At 52.1% G+C, this 18557-nt stretch overlaps 1 protein-coding gene across 1 annotated transcript; it reads left to right on the top strand.

Annotated features, from left to right (window-relative positions):
• The first annotated feature begins 3375 nt into the window (after positions 1 to 3375).
• Positions 3376 to 17723, top strand: STC2 (stanniocalcin 2). Its single transcript, XM_041750860.1, has 4 exons — positions 3376 to 4172; positions 6235 to 6377; positions 8842 to 9053; positions 14172 to 17723. The coding sequence occupies exons 1-4, from the start codon at positions 4022 to 4024 to the stop codon at positions 14572 to 14574; spliced, it is 909 nt and encodes a 302-aa protein (XP_041606794.1). The 5' UTR covers positions 3376 to 4021; the 3' UTR covers positions 14575 to 17723.
• Positions 17724 to 18557: the final 834 nt, after the last annotated feature.

Here is an 18557-nt window from a genome sequence, read left to right as displayed (position 1 = left end):
CTGATGTTACGAGGAGACTGCCTAAATGAGCATGAATTGATTTACCAAGGAAACTGAAAAGAGGGCAGAAGACCCAATATTAGTGCCCCAGGCCCTTGAGTCTGGAAGAGTCCACTATGTGGTCAGACAGTTCCCTCTCTGACCATGAGGTGGTGCCATCAGCCCAGACAGGCAGCTCCAAGGGGGCGGGGTGTGCAGTAGGAGGAGCTCTCCACGTGGAAGCCACGTTTTTTCCACTCAGGCTCTGGAACTCATGGAAAGCCTGAATGAGACTACCTCATCACCTAATGACCGTTCCCATCCTCCACCGCCCCCACCTGCTCGCACCTGAGCAAGAACACTTCTGTCCTGCAGCGCATGGCAACTCACATCAAGATTCCAACTAATGACTTCCCATTCTTCTCTTCCACCTCCTCCTTCACCACGTCAGCACTGGGTCCCTGGCGTTAACTAGTTCCAAAGGGAAGTCTAGTCTAAGAGCATGCTGGAGTCTCATCCTTAAACACCATTGCAATGACGGAACAAGACCTGAGCACAGATGTGTCCCAAAGGCCTTGACAGTGGGGCCCCAGACACCCTCTCCAGTTTTCTCTCCCACTTTCACACCAACCTGAGAAACCCCTATTTCTGAGACAAATCCCCACAGTATCTCATCCATTCATTTACTCCTGCTGGTCCTCCCTCCTGTGAGGCCCTCTCTCTTTTCCTTACCTCTACTTGTCAGTATCCTCTCCTACTGCTCAGAGTCTACCCCAAATATCCTCCCCCAAACTGCTCAGTAAGTGTTTAACTGAATTTAACTGGTGAATCAGAGAGGAAAATGTGGGTCCTGAGCATCAACCACAGACGCCCTGGGATGTCACCAGGCAGGCCTGCCTCATAGTTCCTACCCCTGGTTGGGTCTTAAACTGAGGAGGGTCCATCCAGCCAGACTCCCTGCTGAACCTTGGGACACCACCATCTGGTCTGTCCTTGCTCCTCCCAAGTCCCAGTTCCCATCTAGGGTGGACTCAGGTCTAGAGGGACACCAAAAGCCACAAACTTGGTGTGTGGCACCATGTCTGTTCTCAATTCATGTTAGCTTTGTAATAATAAGATCATGAGTGTCTCCTCCCTACCCCTACTCTCATCAGTCACAATCTGCCAAACAAAGCTGGAGTTCTAGACCCAGAAGAATAAGGGGAATGGTTACAACAAAGTCACCAGTCTGCTCTTCCCTCCCAGCTCCCAGCCAAAGCCCCAGGGCCTGGGATAATTGTCCCAGCAAACTGCCTACTAGTTCTGCAGAATTTCCTCAACCTTGATGGGACTGAACGGGGATGCTCATTCTTCTCTGGCCTGGAGATGAAACCTTTAAGAATGAGTACCCTGTACTTGCAATACCTCAAAATCTAGCTACTACTTTTCTCTTCCTTCTAAAGAGGCAGTTGGCTTGGGTGAGAGACAGGAATGTCCCCTGTGAGCAAATAGCCTCAAGATGAGGTTTTGAATAATACAGGTCCCCCAGGGGCAGCCCCAGGGCTTCATGGCACCAGGCATTGCCTAGCCAAAGACCTTCACCCACCTACCTTGCTGTCCCAGGTGCCCTCCCAGCCTTCTGTCAAGTAGACTCACAATGTCAGCATCCAGCAAAGGTGGGCTTGCTCCTGCCCCCTGAACCTCTCCTATTTCTGTTGTTCAAAGAACCAAGTGACCAGACACCTTTTATAATGCCAATATTGCTCGTGTTCTCACCTACAAAAGAGGTTTCATGGAAAGAAGGCTGACCCCGGAAATTCAGGGGCTTTCGGAGTTCAGTAAGAGGCCAGAATGCCCCTGTTTGTTTTTATGTTTTTATGTCTTTCAAGGTCTACAGGAGAGTGTTTTTCATAAAGTAATAAAGGAAGCTAAGTTAACTATGCAAACAAAAGCAGGGTGGGAAATTCAAACCACCCATTTTAATGTACTTGTACCCCACCTCCTTCCACAAAAGATCAGAGGCTGCAAGAAGTAGGCATGGGTGCTCGGTGTCTTGTCAGGGCTGCAGACTCAAACCTCCAAAGTGACCATTTATTGGTCGGGCGGGGACGGGGATGCCCTCCCCGAAGGCGCCCTCCCCACCCCCTCCTCTTGGACTCCCGACTCAGGGCCGCTCGAAGCGCGGGACGGCTGTGGCCAGCGGCGGCCACCCCGGCCTCCCGCCTCCGCCTTCCCTGCGCCCCAGTGCTACCAGGACCCTGGGAAGGAGGCTGCGAGGCCCAACGGCGGCGGCCGGGGACGACCTGGCCCCAGCGTCGCCGCGCCCCCTCCCCCAGCTGTCACATGGCGGCCCCACCGAGGCGCGCGGTGCGTCCCGCCGCGGAGACCCAGGCCGCGTCGCCGGGGCACTGGGTGCTGAAAGCTCCCGGCGCCTTACCGCGGAGGGCGCGGGCAGGCGGCGGGGCGGCGGCGGGAGCCGGTACCGAGCTCACCTGCTCTCCGGGAGGAGGGGGGACGGCGGGGGAGGGGCGAGAGGCGAGGGCGGGCCGAGCCGGGGGCGCGCGTGCTGCGGGGCGCTCGGCCGCCGCGCTCCGGTCCCCGCCCCCCGCCGCGCGAGCCCCGGAGCTGCGCCGTCGGACTGGCGGTGCCCAGAGCAGTTCCTGCCCCCGGCCCCGGCGCCGGGGAGACGTGAGCGTGCACACGTACACACACGGCGGGGCAGAGGCGCTCCGAGCGGCGCCCAACTTTCTCCCAGCTTCCGCGGGCCGGCGCGTGGGGGTGGAGGGGGGCAGCCGGGGCGACGGGGTCCCGGCCGGGCTCGGGGAGGAAGCTCCCACAAGAGGAAGGGATGGCTTGGGGGTTTGGTTTTGGTTTTGGTTTTTTACCCATGTCCATCGATGACTGGCGTGTAAAGGGAACCCGGAGCGGGGCGGCGAGGAGCGCCCTGGGAAGGTGGAAGAGTGTGTTTGGAGACGCGTAAAGTCGCCCTCCAAGCTCGGACCTCTGGGGCAAGCGATGCTCCGCGGCCGGCCGACTCCGGGCTGCCTGGGCCTCCCTGCCAGCCGCCTGGAAATGATGCAAGTCCAGCCGGTCACCTGGATCCCTGCGGCCCAGCCCGGAATCCGTCCGGATTGGGGGAAGGGCGAGGAACCCGCACACTAGGTGTTGCACGGCCCAGCAGATCGGGAGGGAGATGGGGCAGTTCCTCAGGCCAAGTCCTGTCTAATGCTTCTCTCGTCTCAGTTTGAGAGGGTTTGGGTTTTGTTTTGTTTTGTTTTGTTTTGTTTTTCCTAAATGCAAAGCGTCACAAAGCCAGGCATTCCCATTTGTGCTCCGCTTGCCCCCAGCGTCACCGTGCCCGGGAAACTCCCGATCTGTCGAGGCTCGGGGCTTAGGAGCTCACTGAATTCCAAGGGACAGAACGAGGAAACTTCCCCAGCACGTTGCGGGTGTGATGCGAGCCAAGGGCCCGGGGGCGGGGGGCTTGGGGGGACGCCGTCCCAGCGCGGACCGTGCCCCCCCGCCCTTCCCGAGCTGCAGTCCGAGCTGGGATTCGCTTTTATCTTCCAAAGTGCGTTCGGCCATTGCCCTGGAAAACCCGCTCACACACACTCACACGCGCGCAAACGCGCGGCCGCCGCCAGGTCGGCAACTTTGTGGGGCGCCCCCGCGGAGCTCCGCGTCCCCGCGTAGTAGTTGGGCGCAGGCCCCGCCTCCCAGCCGTGTTGTCAACGGGCCGGGGTCTCGGATTGGTCCAGCCGCTGGGACAACACCTGCTCGACTCCTTCATTCAAGTGACACCAGAGCTTCCAGGGATATTTGAGGCACCATCCCTGCCATTGCCCGGCACTCGCGGCGCTGCTAACGGCCTGGTCACATGCTCTCCGGAGAGCTACGGGAGGGCGCTGGGTAACCTCTATCCGAGCTGCGGCCGCGAGGAGGAGGGAAACGGCGAGCGAGGAGGAAGAGTGGGAGGAGGAGGGGAAGCGGCCAAGGAGGAGGAAGAGGAGGAGGGGAACACAAAGAATCCAGGTCTCCGGACGGGAGGTTTACACCAAGAACCATGTGTGCTGAGCGGCTGGGCCAGTTCGTGACCCTGGCTTTGGTACTGGCCACCTTCGACCTGGCGCGGGGGACGGACGCCACCAACCCGCCGGAGGGTCCCCAAGACAGGGGCTCCCAGCAGAAAGGCCGCCTGTCCCTGCAGAACACAGGTAAGTGCGAGCGCCCCCGCGGCGGGGAGCAGCTGGGGGACGACACCGTGCACTCTCGCAGCGCGCCCCGGGACCGAGAGCCCGGGACCGAGAGCCCACCGAGGGCCGCGCAAACTCTTGGGGTGGCGCGGGACGTGCAGGGAAAGCTCGAGGCCGGGCTCCGCGCGCCGGGGATCCGCACGTGCTGGCAGGGTGATGAAATGGCTGGGGTAGGACTTGTTGCTGCCCTCCCCGGGGTCGCGGGTAAAGAGGCAGCGCCCGGCAGGGCCGGTGCGGGTCCCGGAGCCCCCGGTCTGGTTCAGAGCCCCGCGCTCCATCCTGGCCGGCCCGCGGGAGCCAAGGAGGGTCCCCGGGGCCGGCCTGCGCCCCGTGCCCGGAGAACTTCTCTTCCCCGCCGGCGGGCTGCCACAGGACCGCGTTCCCCCTCCTCAGAAGATGCCCGACATCCAAGAACTTTGTAAGCGAGACCGATTGCGTTGCGAACTTTCCGCCCGGGGGCACTGCTTTCCGGGGAGGGGTCGGGGGGTGGCGCAAAGCGTCCCTCTGAGGTGCTGCCGCCTTTTCCCTCTCCAGAGCAGGTCGGCAGGCGCAGAAATGGTGACACGCACGGCCCGAGCCGTGCGCGGCTGCTGCTCAGCCGGCTCGCCGCTCGCCGGCAAGCTGCCGAGCAGAGCCAGGCGTGCAGGGCACGGGGCTGGCCCTTTGCCCAGCTCCTGGGAGAGAAAGAAAATCTGCCTAGAGCTCCTACGCTCGGCGCCTCCCCCCCCCCCCTTATTTGGGGGCCTGAAACCCAGCGTGCGTGCGCTCACCGCACGAGCAGGAATGCACGAGTGCCCATTAGGGACGCCGGGAGCGAGGGAACCGCGGCCCTGCGCGCTCCTGCCCGGCGCGCCGGGGCCGCGCGTGGGATCATCCGGGAGCCTCCCGCCTCCACGCGCCAGCGCTCGCGCCCCCAGCCCGCGCGGGGCTCATCCTAGGACCCGCGCCCACCCTTCCCCCTCTCCAGTGCTGTGCCTGGGAACTGAACCTGATTCTCGGTAGTTGGTGACCTCAACAAATACACGCCCCTCATTCTCTCGGTAGATTTAATCTGAATGCGGATTATCTACTCGGACCCCGCCCTTCTTCCAAAATATACTTTCCTGATGTAATTTTGTGGTTGGCTTAAATCTGTAAATGGGGGGGGGGGGCGTGCAGGAGAGAGGCTATTGCAAGCGGCAGCCTGACAGTTAACTCCCTCAGTCTATCCTTTTGGAGAGATGAATTAGGGCCACCTTCTGCGAAGGAGGGCAGCAAACTCTCAAGTCTTGGGTCTCGGGAATTTCTAGGGGATTAAGTGATATCTCACACTGGATCTCTATTTAAAAGGAGCCTCTAACTTCGACGATTGCGTTTCCGCAGGCTAGCCCCCATCTGACTGGATTCCCGAGCCTGCTCCCAACCGCAGCTTCCCTAGCCTGGTATTTTTAATGCTGATGGTTTGGAGGCGCTGCCTTAATAGGAATTTTGTTTTGATTTTTAGGTGTTGAATCATAAAGCTGAATTGAAACTGCTTTTTGGACGCTTGAATTTGGGGGTCAGGAAGGAAATGCTTGTGATTTAGTAGCAGCAGCGCTGGGTTCCAAGTAGAGAAGGGTATTTAATTGATGAAGTGCGGAAGGGGGAGACCAAACTAATCATTTAAAATATCTTACTTGTGTCTGTGGGTTTAGAAAGCTGAAATAGCTTCTGCTTTCAAACTAAGTATTTCCACAAAGACTTGAAGAAGATGGGAAGAGGAAAAATGGAGTGCTCATACCAAACTTCTGATTGTGATTTTTGTAAACGTAGGTTTGGCTGATTTCTTTACAGATACGGTATTTACCAATACTGACATTTTCATAAATAGATTGAATGATGACATTTTCTTGCCCTGGCTTTTTAGATCCTGGAATAGTCGTTTCTAACTTAATCTTTTTTAATTTACTTTTAGTCATTACTAACTTTTATTTCAGCCGACCTCTCTGCATTCCCCAGCGTGGCTGAGAATTTTGTATATATTTGTATGTAATTCTCATTTTAGCGGAAATCCAACACTGTTTGGTCAACGCTGGCGATGTGGGGTGTGGTGTGTTTGAATGTTTCGAGAACAACTCTTGTGAGATTCGAGGCTTACATGGGATTTGCATGACTTTTCTACACAACGCTGGAAAATTTGATGCCCAGGTAAAAAAACACATAGAGGTTGGCGTAGCATGATTGAAATGTTCATTGGAAGGACTTGTGTAGCTGAGGTGTCCTTAGCTGATCTTCGTGGCATGTTTTAGCATTTGCAAGAGACATTTTTGGTGAACAGCAGGATACCAGTCTCTCCCCACTCCACTCACGGGGTTCTGCTCTACAGAACTGTCATATAGGTGAAATCCTTCTCCACTCTTAAGCTGTGTCTACACAGGCAGAGTGGGATGGAGAGCAAGTAGAACAATCATCTAAGGATTCTTAGCAGAGAACACAAAAGTCATAACAAATAATAAACGTCTTGTAAGCGGAGACACACTATGTCTGGCCTCCGAGAATTCAGTCTGCAAAGTCCATCCCATTAGAAACAGTAGGTCTGGAGTGAGGAAAGGATAGGGACTCCAATTATACATTCCAAGACCTGTTTTCACCTACTAGGGAAGAATAAATTAGACACAAACTTCATAGAAACACATCATCTCCAATGGGTATGTAAGCAGGCAACATGGATAATTCAGGGCCTCCAGAATAACAGACTTATTCCTCCTAAGTAGCACATCCTCCTCTCCCAACCTGAAAATCATGAATGAGTCCTGATCTATAGAGTCCTCTTAATAATGCCTGACCCACTCCAGCTACCCCAGAGTCACAGAGTGAAAAAAGCCTAGCTGTTTCTTGGAGCAGGGCAAGAACCTAACAAGCCATCCTGTGGTTCCAGTGCTGACAATTCAGATATATGGCAGGTGGCATTAGGCTCACCTCTTCATGGTCTCCCAGCCTATATATGTATTACGAAGCCCCCTATTGTTTTATCTCATCAACTTCCTTTCCCATTTCTTTGGGGAGTGGGGATACGTTGGATGAGGCCAACAGTTATGGTGTGACTTATTAATGCCACCCATCACCATCTACTGACATCCTGTAGAGAGCCTGACAAAGCAATGCCTGGGAACCAGAGAGGGCTGGCAGCCTGCAGAGGATGTGGGGTGGCAGGAGGGGAAACAGAAACCAGAGAAGGAAAGAGGAGAACATTTGAACTCCTCGAAGCTCCCTAATAAAGCATCCCTCTGGATTAACTGGAATTAAGAAACATAATAGGAAATCCGGAGGAAAGATGTGTTTCTCAGGGCGACCCCACAGGATGTCAGGGAAGAATATCAAATTCTTGCTGCAGCCCTCGAATAAATTATCTTCTTTTTTCTCTCAACCAACAGGAGTATGTTCTCAAGTGAGAAGCATCCCTCTCAAGCTGGTTCCCAGCATGTGACTACTTCATAAACTGGCATGCCCTACCTTCCATCCTATTTGGCTCCCCCTGGAAAATCTGAGCAAAAGGGGCCATTGGGAGGTGGTTTTTCAGCGACCAGACACTATCTGTAGACATTTCAGTTGCTTCTAAAGGAAGAACTGAATTAAATGTGCTGGCTAGCTTCCCACTTCCAACCTAAGCCCATTTTCTTTCTCCACTCAGTTACTTCCAGGCCTATCTAAAAACAGAGGGGTGACCTCTCCAACAACAGCTTGTTTCTATAGTAATGGGGGATGTAGGGATCCTTGAGTAGGTATCCCACAATGCCTCTGTATCCTGAGAGGTTGATAAGGGAGCGAAAGCCCCAGCCTGCCTCCACACCACCAACAGCTGTCTCCTTTCTAGGATAAGAACAATCTAATGGGGTTGCCAGGAAAGAGAACTGTGGGCCAGATGTATGCCTGGCTGCCTTAGCCACTCAGAGGCAGGGAGTGTGGGGGAGGGGCTGTCAGTTGGGCAGTTCAGACTCCAGATGCTGCCAGGCAGTGTGCCAGGCGGGCCTTTTAGAGGCAATAATCCTAACAGTTTAAAGGAGTCGAATCGTTTTCAAAAAGGAAAAGAATGCTCCTCCTTGAAGGATAGGAGGAGACATGAGTATGGGTTGGGGGCGGTGGGAGGCAGTGAGGCAGAAGAAGGAGGCACAGATAGCACTCAGTCTTGATGTCACTTGCGGAGTCAGAGGAAAAAGCAATGATGTGAGACTTGGATAAGCAGGCACCTTCTAGTTGGGAAAAACTCTTGCTGGGAGTTCTGGACTTACATCTGGCCAGATTCCCCTCATGTTCCAGAAAAGTTGCCACCAAGCAGCCAACACTGGGCTGCCTAGAGGACAGATGGCCACAGAAGCCCCAGGACAAAGGAAACCAGTACAGCAGCTGGGAAGGAAGGAGGCAGATTTGTTAGTCTCCTAAAGTAACATCCTTTTTGCCCAGATGCCAGAGGCATCATGTCACTCAACGTACCTCCTGATGTAGTATCAGCCTGTCACCTGCATGGACCAACCATCAGTTTGAGGCAGGGCCTTGGGACTCAGTTGTCAAACAAAAATCCTGTGTAAGCCCAAGAGGGATAAATGTCTGAGCCTCTAACCAGGACTTGTCTTTTCTGCCCCTTCTTTCTCTCCTCTGTCCTCTCTATTCTCAGGGCAAATCATTCATCAAAGATGCCTTGAAATGTAAGGCCCACGCTCTGCGGCATCGATTTGGCTGCATAAGCCGGAAGTGCCCAGCCATTAAGGAAATGGTGTTCCAGTTACAACGGGAATGCTACCTCAAACATGATCTGTGCTCTGCTGCCCAAGAGAACACCCGGGTCATGGTGGAGATGATCCACTTCAAGGACTTACTGCTACACGAGTGAGTGCTGCCCCACAGGGGCTCGTGGGAAGGAGGGGCCCACTGCACAGGCTGGTGTTGGAGGAGTTTGAGAGGCTTGTTTTCGGAGGCTGGTCTCCCGTCTATCTCAGAAAGCTGCACTGACTCCCTTGGGAGTCCCTTTCCTGCTGACCTTCGGGAAAAGCGAGAGAAATTTCCACCATTGGTTTCAAAAGCATAAGCAACAGAAACAGAAAATGTTTTACTAAAGCATGAAATGTGTAGGATTCAGAAATACACTTCACCTTCCCCTTGGCCCAGATCCCAGCAGGTCCGAGTGTTCCAAATGGCTGTATTGGTGCCCCAACAGGCAGCTGAGAGCTAATAACATTGGTTGAGCATTTACTCAGTGCCAGGCATCATGCTCCGTGCTCCACATGAATCTTTTACCAGAGCCTCATAGCAGCCTCTGATACAGGTAGGTACCATCCTCATCTCCATTTTACAGATGACAAAACTGAGATTCGCTGAAGTACAGGTCATACAGACAATGAGAGGCAAAGCCAGGCTCGGAGCCAAGCAGTCCGGCTCTAGAGGCTTAAATGCCAAAAGCTGAGAGCAATAGCCTTTTTTTCCTGCCTCCATGGTCCTCCTTTCCCTCAGAAGGTCCAGTTCACCTCCTCTAACTCATTAATACCCTCCCAGAGAAAACTCAAGATTAATGTCAAAAATTTTAATCAGCTAAACACCTTTTTGCCAAAGTGGGGAAATACGAACTTACTTATCCAAAGATTTGCAATTTAGTATAAGCCTAGGACATATTATTCCTTAAAAAAAAAAAAATCCCATCTGTAAGATCCTAAACTTTGCAAGGTGATAAAGTGTGTGGTACTCAGTTGCTCCTAACATGAAGCATGGGCGGTGGGTCACGATGGCTCCTTCCTCAGAGACTTGAGAGCAGGAAGCAGGCCACTAGCTAAGCAGACCAATACGAGTCCCTGCCAGCTTGATGGCACCATTGGTCTTCACACAGTGACTCACTGGGCCAAATCAGTACAATCTTAGGAAACCTTGCTCCTTAGTTGGTACCATGGCCTTCCCCCAGCTATGCCACTAAGCAGGCTCCTCCCTACCCCCCCAACCCCCCCCACACACATACACACAACGCTTATATCACGGAGGACTACAGCCATCACCCACCACTTTCCACTAGGATATGAGAGTCTAGGTATCTTGAAACCCCCCTGTGCAGTGAATTTTAAAATTTGCGGTGAATCTCTGCAGGCAGCTCTCTTGTCTTCTCCTTAGTCACACGAATACCCAATAAAATAGTTATTACTCTTCCAAACAGCTGTTTGGAAACAGAGCAACAGCTTCAACAACAATAATAATGATATTAGCTATCATTTTGTGAGTGGGCCAAGCCCTTGGCCAGGGACTTTACCCAGACAATCTCATTTATCATTCCCAACAGGGCAGTAAGGTAGAGACTACTATCCCCACCCAAGAGATGGGGATAGAACCTAACCCCAGATGGGGAAGCTAAGAGGTTCAAGTTCTGGCTCTGAGGTGTGATCCCTACTTTCCAGCTTGGGAACTGGCAATATATATGACTGTGCTGGTTATCAGGAATAGAAACCTCCTTGCTCCTGACAGGCTCTCTCCCTACTAGACCTGCTAAAGGTTCACTGGCCCCCAGATATAGCAGGAGTTCTTCCCTTTTCTCAAATATACCCCCATTACACAAAGAAAGCAATATAAAATTCCCTTCCTTCGAGCCACCCCTGGAAGAGGCAGATGCCCCATGGCTGAGAGACTCCCCAGTCCACTGTCACCCACTCTAGATAGTTTGTTGGCCTCAAAAATGGATGAAGGGCATGAGTTTATAAGTCAGTACTACATTCATGGAGTATAAGAAGACTTTGTCTTTTCTAAGATTAGAGAAAAGTCCTCTTTGAGAAAACCAAATGTTTGGAGGTTCTTATGCGCCTCCCCAGCATTAAAGCCCTGTTGCTTTTCTGGTGCCTCCTCCATGGACCATGGGCCATGTGAGTTTTACTTCCAAAGGCCTTCTCACATCATTTAGAATTAATACATAGCCCTCCACCCCAGCCCACTCTGGGAATGCAGGTGGCTCACCCCGTACATTTGCATGGGTCTCTTTTAAGAGCACTCACTGTCTTCTTTCCTCTCGCTGAGCCAGCACCTCTAGGCAGTGGGTCTCGCCTAACCTCACTCCCCACTGAACTCCACTACCTTCCTTCTGAAGCTGTGAGTATGCAGTGCACCAACTCAAACTTCAAGCCAAATTAATGGAGTTGTTCTTTATCTTCACTGATTTGGCACAAAGGATCCCATCAGTCCCCAAATATCAAGAAGACCATTTAAGAATGTGTGGCATTGGTCACAGATAAGAAAATGAGAACCAATTTGCTTTTCCCTTTAGAGAAGAAGAAATTACAGTCACTCCAGAATCCACATCCCCCCCATTCCTCAACCCAATTCCTATCCACCCCAAAACAGTCATGTTTGGTTAAAGTGGCTCCCTTCAAACTCTCCACTTCCCTCCATTCCTTCCCGCCCCACTTTCCCCATATCAACTGCCTTGGCTACCACACACCCTGTCACTGGGTGCTGGCAGCCTCCAGGCACGTCCCCCTCCAAGTATTTTTAAAAATCTTTTAGCCTTGCTGACACCCAGTTGAGAAAGCTGGGCTTTGTCATTAGACACGGGCTGAGCTTGCAGCCTGAGAAGGCACCATGCCAGCTCAAAACACGGCTTAGATTAACACACACCCCTCCCCATGGCTCGCAGCTTTCTCCTCGGGAGACAGCGCCAAAGGCAGGAGAGAGTGTGGGCTAGTCCAGCCTTCTCAGATCCGCCTTGGGGTTCTGAGAGCTCATCTGGCAGGCAGACTGCCCTGGCAAAGGAGGCCAGGAGGCAGTCCATACATTCCCAGGAAAGCCCCCTCACCTTACTCTGGGGAAAGAAACTCAAAGAAGACCATCAGGCTAGTCCTAGAAAGACAGATTCTCAGCCCCTGCAATTTGCTCATCTAGCCTCAGAGGGTGGCAGGTACAAATCAGGCACTAAAATCCTGATGCTGCTGTAGCAGATAGACTCCATGACCTAGAGCTCCCTGAGGCAGGCAGTTGCTAGTTGTCAAACGGTGGAAGGAAACAAATATGCATGCGGCATTTCTTCTGTGTCACCCCATGGCCCCCAGTCTCAGCCCGAGAAGTATTATCACTGTCCTTGTCACTGTTAGGGGCCTGTCTTAGAGGGTTTAAGCACCCTGTCCATCAGCCATGCACAGACTCTCTGACTCCAAAGGCATCAAGTAGGCCTTAAAAGGCAGCTTGATCTCTATCAGCCAGAACATTCCTCTTCTCTGCTCTCAGCCCAGCTCTAGGCCTTCCCAGCCCAGAAGCTTCCAAAAACGACTTTCTCCTCTCCCTGCACCACCCCCCCAGCCATCTCCATTTTTACATCTATATCTATGACACGAGGACAGTTCAACTACAACTTGAGGACTAATTCATAAAAATGGCAGTGAACTACTTCACAAGTCTTAAAACACAATCTGCGCTTCGTGCCTAGCAACTGCCAACTTGCAAAGAGAAGAGTAAGTGGGCTAACATGCAGCCACCCAAGTGGCCCAGGCTGACAGAGTAAAAAAGTCTTGCTCCTTCTTATAAATGATCTCATGTCCCAGAGTGATTTCCCTGCTCAAGGTGATGGCCCAGGGCTGCAACGCTCATGGTCAGATATATCCAGAAACTTCGCTAGCCAAGGACTGCTGGGGAATGCTGGTTAGCCACATGAAACATTCCATACCCTCCTTGGGGATTTTAGAAGGCCCATGAGACATAAGAAGGGCTCAGTGTGTGGGCCACAAGAGACCATTGCCGGGGACACCTCTTACTAGATGGGCCCATAAAAATCAGGCAAACTGTTCCCGCCTTCTGCACACAACTCCCACCCCTTTGTTGGCATGACATGGTCATTCTTCCTCGAGCACTTTTCCTACAGAACAACCCAGGGCAGCTGGATGGCCTGAGCAATGCTCTCCCCTCCAGAAGTGAGTGTTTATTTCACAGATTGCTGGCACTCATTCCAACACATAGGCCCCTCCCTGCCAGTCCTCACCTCCAGTCCTAGGCAAGCCCAGACTGAAAGAACAGAGATGCTGAGATAGCCACTCCCCCTCTTCAACCTTGAATACCCGGAAGAGGAAGAACTCTCCACTGCAAGTGACATCCCAGGGTGGCAGTGGTCAGCCTCTCACCTTCTCCACCTATTCCAGACTCCTCCAGGTACACAGGAAGTGCATCCAGTACCTTCCAAAAACACTCTTCTCCATCATGAGCCTAAACCAGGGGCAAACACAGACATGGGCAATGGTTCCTCCGGAGCCTCACTTAGAGAAGACTTAACCCGGGAGAGCAGTCCCAAGGGCAAAGCCAGCTAGCCTCGCTGACGCCACACCGCAAGAGGGCGATGTGGAGCTCCGTAGCCCCGAATCTTTGATGGCCCAGGGCTGCAACACTCATGGTCAGGTATATCCAGAAACTTCGCTAGCCAAGGACTGCTGGGGAATGCTGGTTAGCCACGTGAAACATTGGCAAAGACTCCTCCCCCAAAAAGACTCCTCCGTTTGGTATTTCAGACCCTTGCCATTTGCCTATTATTCCACTGGCCCCCAAGACACCTCACTACTCCTCCCACTAAAACCCTCCTAGATGGCACATCCTAGGCATGCCCAGTGCTCTCCCGCAGTCCTTTTGAACATTCGCACAGCTGCCCAACCTGGCATCCTCACCCACTTTCCCCAGAGGTTCTTCCTTTTATCTCTGCACCTGTAAATAATCACTGGCCCTTTTCCCGGTGGTAGGCTCTAGGACCAGCCTCTCTCCAATGCCTGGCACCGAGCCTGGTAGGTAATGGCCATGTAGTAAGTAGTGGTTAAGGCCAGCACTCCATAGGCTATGGATAAAGGCTGGAAGTAATTCCAGAAAGCTCTTTCACCCAACTGAAAACTGAAGCCAGGCATCAACCGTATATCTCTTGCCTGGTATCATCACTGCCCTCTCTGGCCCAGTCAAGATTGGTTCCATTCTCCATCTCTCTCTCCCTCTGTCTCTGCTCCCAATCTCTAGACCCTACGTGGACCTGGTGAACCTGCTGTTGACCTGTGGGGAGGAGGTGAAGGAGGCCATCACCCACAGCGTTCAGGCTCAGTGTGAGCAGAACTGGGGAAGCCTGTGCTCCATCTTGAGCTTCTGCACCTCAGCCATCCAGAGGCCCCCCACGGTACCCCCTGAGCGCCAACTCCAAGTGGACAGAGCCAAGCTCTCCAAGACCCACCACGGGGAGGCGGGTCACCACGTCTCAGAGCCCAGTAGTTGGGAGACAGGCCGAGGCACCAAGGGCGAGGGAGGTAGCAAAAGCCACCTGAACGCACATGCCCGGGGCAGAGCGGTCAGCCAAGGGGGCCAGGGAACTTCTGGAAGCAGCGAGTGGGAGGAGGAACCCTCCGAGTATTCCGATATCCGGAGGTGAAACAAAAAGGCCTGGCCGGGAAATCTTTCCTCCACGCCGTCCATTTTCTTCTCTATGGACATTCCAAAACATTTGCCATTAAAGAGGGGGGATGTCACACGCAGGATTTGGTGGGGATTGCGGACTGGATGAAGGTGTGTGCTAGCAGAATGAACAGGTGAGGCAGAGACGGCCTAGGCAGCGGCAGGTCTCAGCTGTTCCCGGCTGTTCCCCAGGGGGGTTCCACTCTTGCACATCCTCAAGTGCGATCGCCAGGCGGCCGCCTTGCAAGTCTGTCTTCTTTCCATCCGCAGAGCCACCGCGGCCTGCAGCGTGCTCTGCTGCGGGGGGAGGTGGGCCGGCGGCGAAGGGCAGGGGTCGGCAGGCGGGACCACGCCCGTGGTGCTGGGCCCCGTGGTGCTGGGCCCCAGGGTGGCTTCTGGTGCCGCCCTGGCGGAGGGAGGGTGGCGGGACTCGGGTGCAGGAGTGAACGTGAACACCGCGCTGGGAGACAGAAGGGTGGAGCGGAGACGGGGGCTGTGTGGGTGCTTGGTGCCAAACGGAAGTTCGGTTTCTTGCCTGGGACCTGGAGGTTTGGAGCTGCTTGACGGGGAGGGCAAGGGTTCTAAGTGTAATTTCTGAGCCGTTGTTCCATTGGGGGAGGGGGTGGGACCGGTCCAAGGGAGTGGCCCCTGTGTGTCTGTATATTAACCACTGCTTTGAATCTCTACTTCACTTTTTTATTTATCCAGTTACATCTACATATATACCTGTCGTCTAAATAAATGGCTTTCAAACAAAGCAACTGGGTCATTAAAACCAGCTCAAAGGAAAAAGAAATAACAGCCCATCTTTTGGGGCTGATTTTTTTTTTTCTTTTGAGTGCTATTTTAAAAGGAATCAAAGAGCAATGGAGCCATACATCTGCCTGCCTGCCTGGCATGGGCTCATAGCCACTCAGGGCAAACCACACCCCTGCAGGAAAAGGCACACATGAGGAGTATATTTGACAGATTTTCTTTGGCATTTTGTTACCTCACTTTGACGCTCAGCCAAGATCGATAAAGTGAGGCACCTGATGTGGCAAGGCCAAGTTGGAAATGTGGCTTCTCAGTGTGCCTGATGGAAAGGGGGAGAAGGAAGCAAAGATGGCTGTGATTTCCAGCAGGGAAAGCTGACCTCTTACATAAATGGAGGGGACTGCCAGGAAGCACTGAGGAACAGGATTTTTTCCAGATCCAGATTGGAAATGTAGCAACGAAGAAAGGAGTCAGAGTGGACAAAGGAAAGGCAGGAGAGACAAGACTAAAAATCCAAGGCACAGAGCAACAGGAGAGTCACAAAGGGTCAGCGGTAGGGTTTTGTGGTTGTTCAGAATATTCCACAGTGAGGCCTTCTCTTTCTTTCTTTCCTTCCTACTAGGTTATCACATTAAAGCTTATCCTTTCTTGCAGCCAGTACTCAAATAGAAGGCCAGTATTATAAGGAGTAGACAGGTGTGTTCTGGGCCAGTTCCTCCTAGAGCAGAGGTCAGCAAACTTTTTCTGTAAAGGTCCAGATGTAAACTACACTGTCTTCCGTTTGGTGGATTATGTGGTTTCAGACACAAGTGGTCAACTCTGCCGCTGCAGCATGAAAGCAGGCATACATAGACAATGTGTGACAAACAGGCTTGGCTTCGCTCCAGTAAAACTGTATTTAATAGGTGCCCACCTGGATCTGGCTCTTGGGCCTGAGTTTTCTGACCCCCATTCTAGTGAGTTGGCAAAAAAAAGTAAGCATCCTCCATTTATATCAGCTTATAGCTCTCCCTCAAAGCAACCTGAGGCGAGAGATAAAGAAGCTGAATTTATCTACTCTAAAATACTTTGTTCCAGGGAATGCCCTTACCCAAAACCCAGCTAGTATTTATATACCCCACATCCAATCTCATCAGCGCCAGGACATGGTGCTGAAAGCTCATCTCCCCAATCTTTCGTGATCCACATTAGAAAGAAACCATTTGGGTGTAGGGGAAAAGGAGACAAATGCTGGAAGAAGCACCTAGAAAGAGCTGGAGCTGCAGAAAGCAGAAAAGATGGTGCACTTAATCCAGCTCTGCCCTCGGGGGGAGGAGGACCGGTGTGTCAGGCTCTGCCATGGGAACCGAACGTAAACCATGGCTGTCTCATGCCATGGGCCACTGCAGCACGTTGACTGTTTTACTTACATCACTCAAAAGCTGAAGCAATAACATTCTCCCGCGTTGCTGGGTCAGCTGTTCATTTGTTCACCGGCTCCTGGGCTGGATGTGTGAAAGGCATCACTTTTATATTTTCCTCAGTGTAAATGTTTTATGTGTTCGCCTACTGATGTGCCATTTGTTGCTTCTATTGTAAATATTTGTCATTTGTATTTATTATCTCAGTGTTTTCCCCTGAGGCATCAAATTGCTTACAATGTTCATTTGAACCCCTTCGCTGATCTCTGTTGTATATTTTTCATACCACTAGTGTGTTGCTTAACAAAAGTCAGGTAGATCTCATTTCATTCTGGTTCTTCATGTTTTGAAGTATACAATAGTATTTATTGCTAAGGTTCTTTGGCTCAAAACAGAGTACAGTCCAAATTCCTGTAAGAGTCGACAGAGGCATTTGTACAATCTAAAATGTAAGCAAAGTAGTAATTAAAAATAGACATTCAACTTGGGCTTCATACTTCATACAAATTTACTCATGAGCCTTCCTTTAAGGAAGGATGTGGATTTCCAAATAAAGATACGGTGTTTATTTTGAGCTTTGCATCTTAACAAGATGACTGAACACCTCTCCTTTGTATCAATAAATAGCCCTGTTATTCTGAAAGGAGAGGACTGACCTAGTACAGCAAAATGCTGACACCTGAAACCAAATAAATGGAAAACACCAGCCCAGAGCCGTAGTCATACTTAGACACACATACACACACAGAAATTTAAACTTGAACCAAATAAAAGGCTTTGCTAGAACAACATGGAAAAACAATGCTACCAGAGCCCATTTCCTAAGGAAGAACAACCTCATCTGATCTCAGAATTGGCACCACGTGAGCTTGCTCAGTCATAATGTCTGTTTCTGTTATGGATTTAGGCAGCAGGACCTGAACATTGTCACATGGCATTATTTTTCTCCCATCATTAATAAAGATTTTAAATAAACAGCTTTCCCTGGAGTAGCATTATTGTCTGGGAGCGTTTTGGACAGTCAATGCATAGAGGGAATGAATGGCTGTGAGCAAGTGAGTGTTTGAGTCCATATAAAATGCTGGATGGGGGATCCTTGGGTGGCGCAGCGGTTTAGTGCCTGCCTTTGGCCCAGGACCCGATCCTGGAGACTCGGGATCAAATCCCACCTCGGGCTCCCGGTGCATGGAGCCTGCTTCTCTCTCTGCCTATGTCTCTGCCTCTCTCTCTCTCTGTGACTATCATAAATAAAAATTTAAAAAATAGAATAAAATGCTGGGTGCTGGGATGCCTGGGTGGCTCAGTGGTTGAGCATCTGCCTCTGGCTCAGGTCGTGATCCCAGGGATTGAGTCCTGCATCAGGCTCCCTGAGGAAACCTGCTTCTGTCTATGTCTCTGCCTCTCTGTGTGTGTCTCTCATGAATAAATAAATAAAATCTTTAAAAAAAAAATACTGGATGCTCAGTTTACAGGGAGGGAAACCAGGCGAAGAAGAACCTCCTGGGTTTCTCCTCCATTGGAGGGACTCTGTCCAAAACACTGCCTGAGTCACCAAGACAAAGAAGAAAATGAACTCCATGCAACCTGCCTGGGGTGCCAGCCCTCCAGCCATTAGGGACATCCCTCTGGTCTCACCCATGAGTCTCCCCTGTGGCTCTCTGTGGCCTCCCCTTTCTTTCAGACTGAGCTTGTGGCAGATGCCACCAGCATGACAGCTCAGTGGCTTGACACTGGCAGGGAAGCTCACTGCCTCCTCCCCAATTCATCCTCACAGCAGCAAAACAGCACTGGAGTCCCTCATTTC

Source organism: Vulpes lagopus, chromosome 3 (genome assembly GCF_018345385.1).
Source record: "Vulpes lagopus strain Blue_001 chromosome 3, ASM1834538v1, whole genome shotgun sequence".
NCBI classification, from domain to species: domain Eukaryota; kingdom Metazoa; phylum Chordata; class Mammalia; order Carnivora; family Canidae; genus Vulpes; species Vulpes lagopus.
The sequence above is the reverse complement of the archived record's forward strand: the minus strand, read 5'-3'. Positions and strand labels throughout refer to the sequence as shown.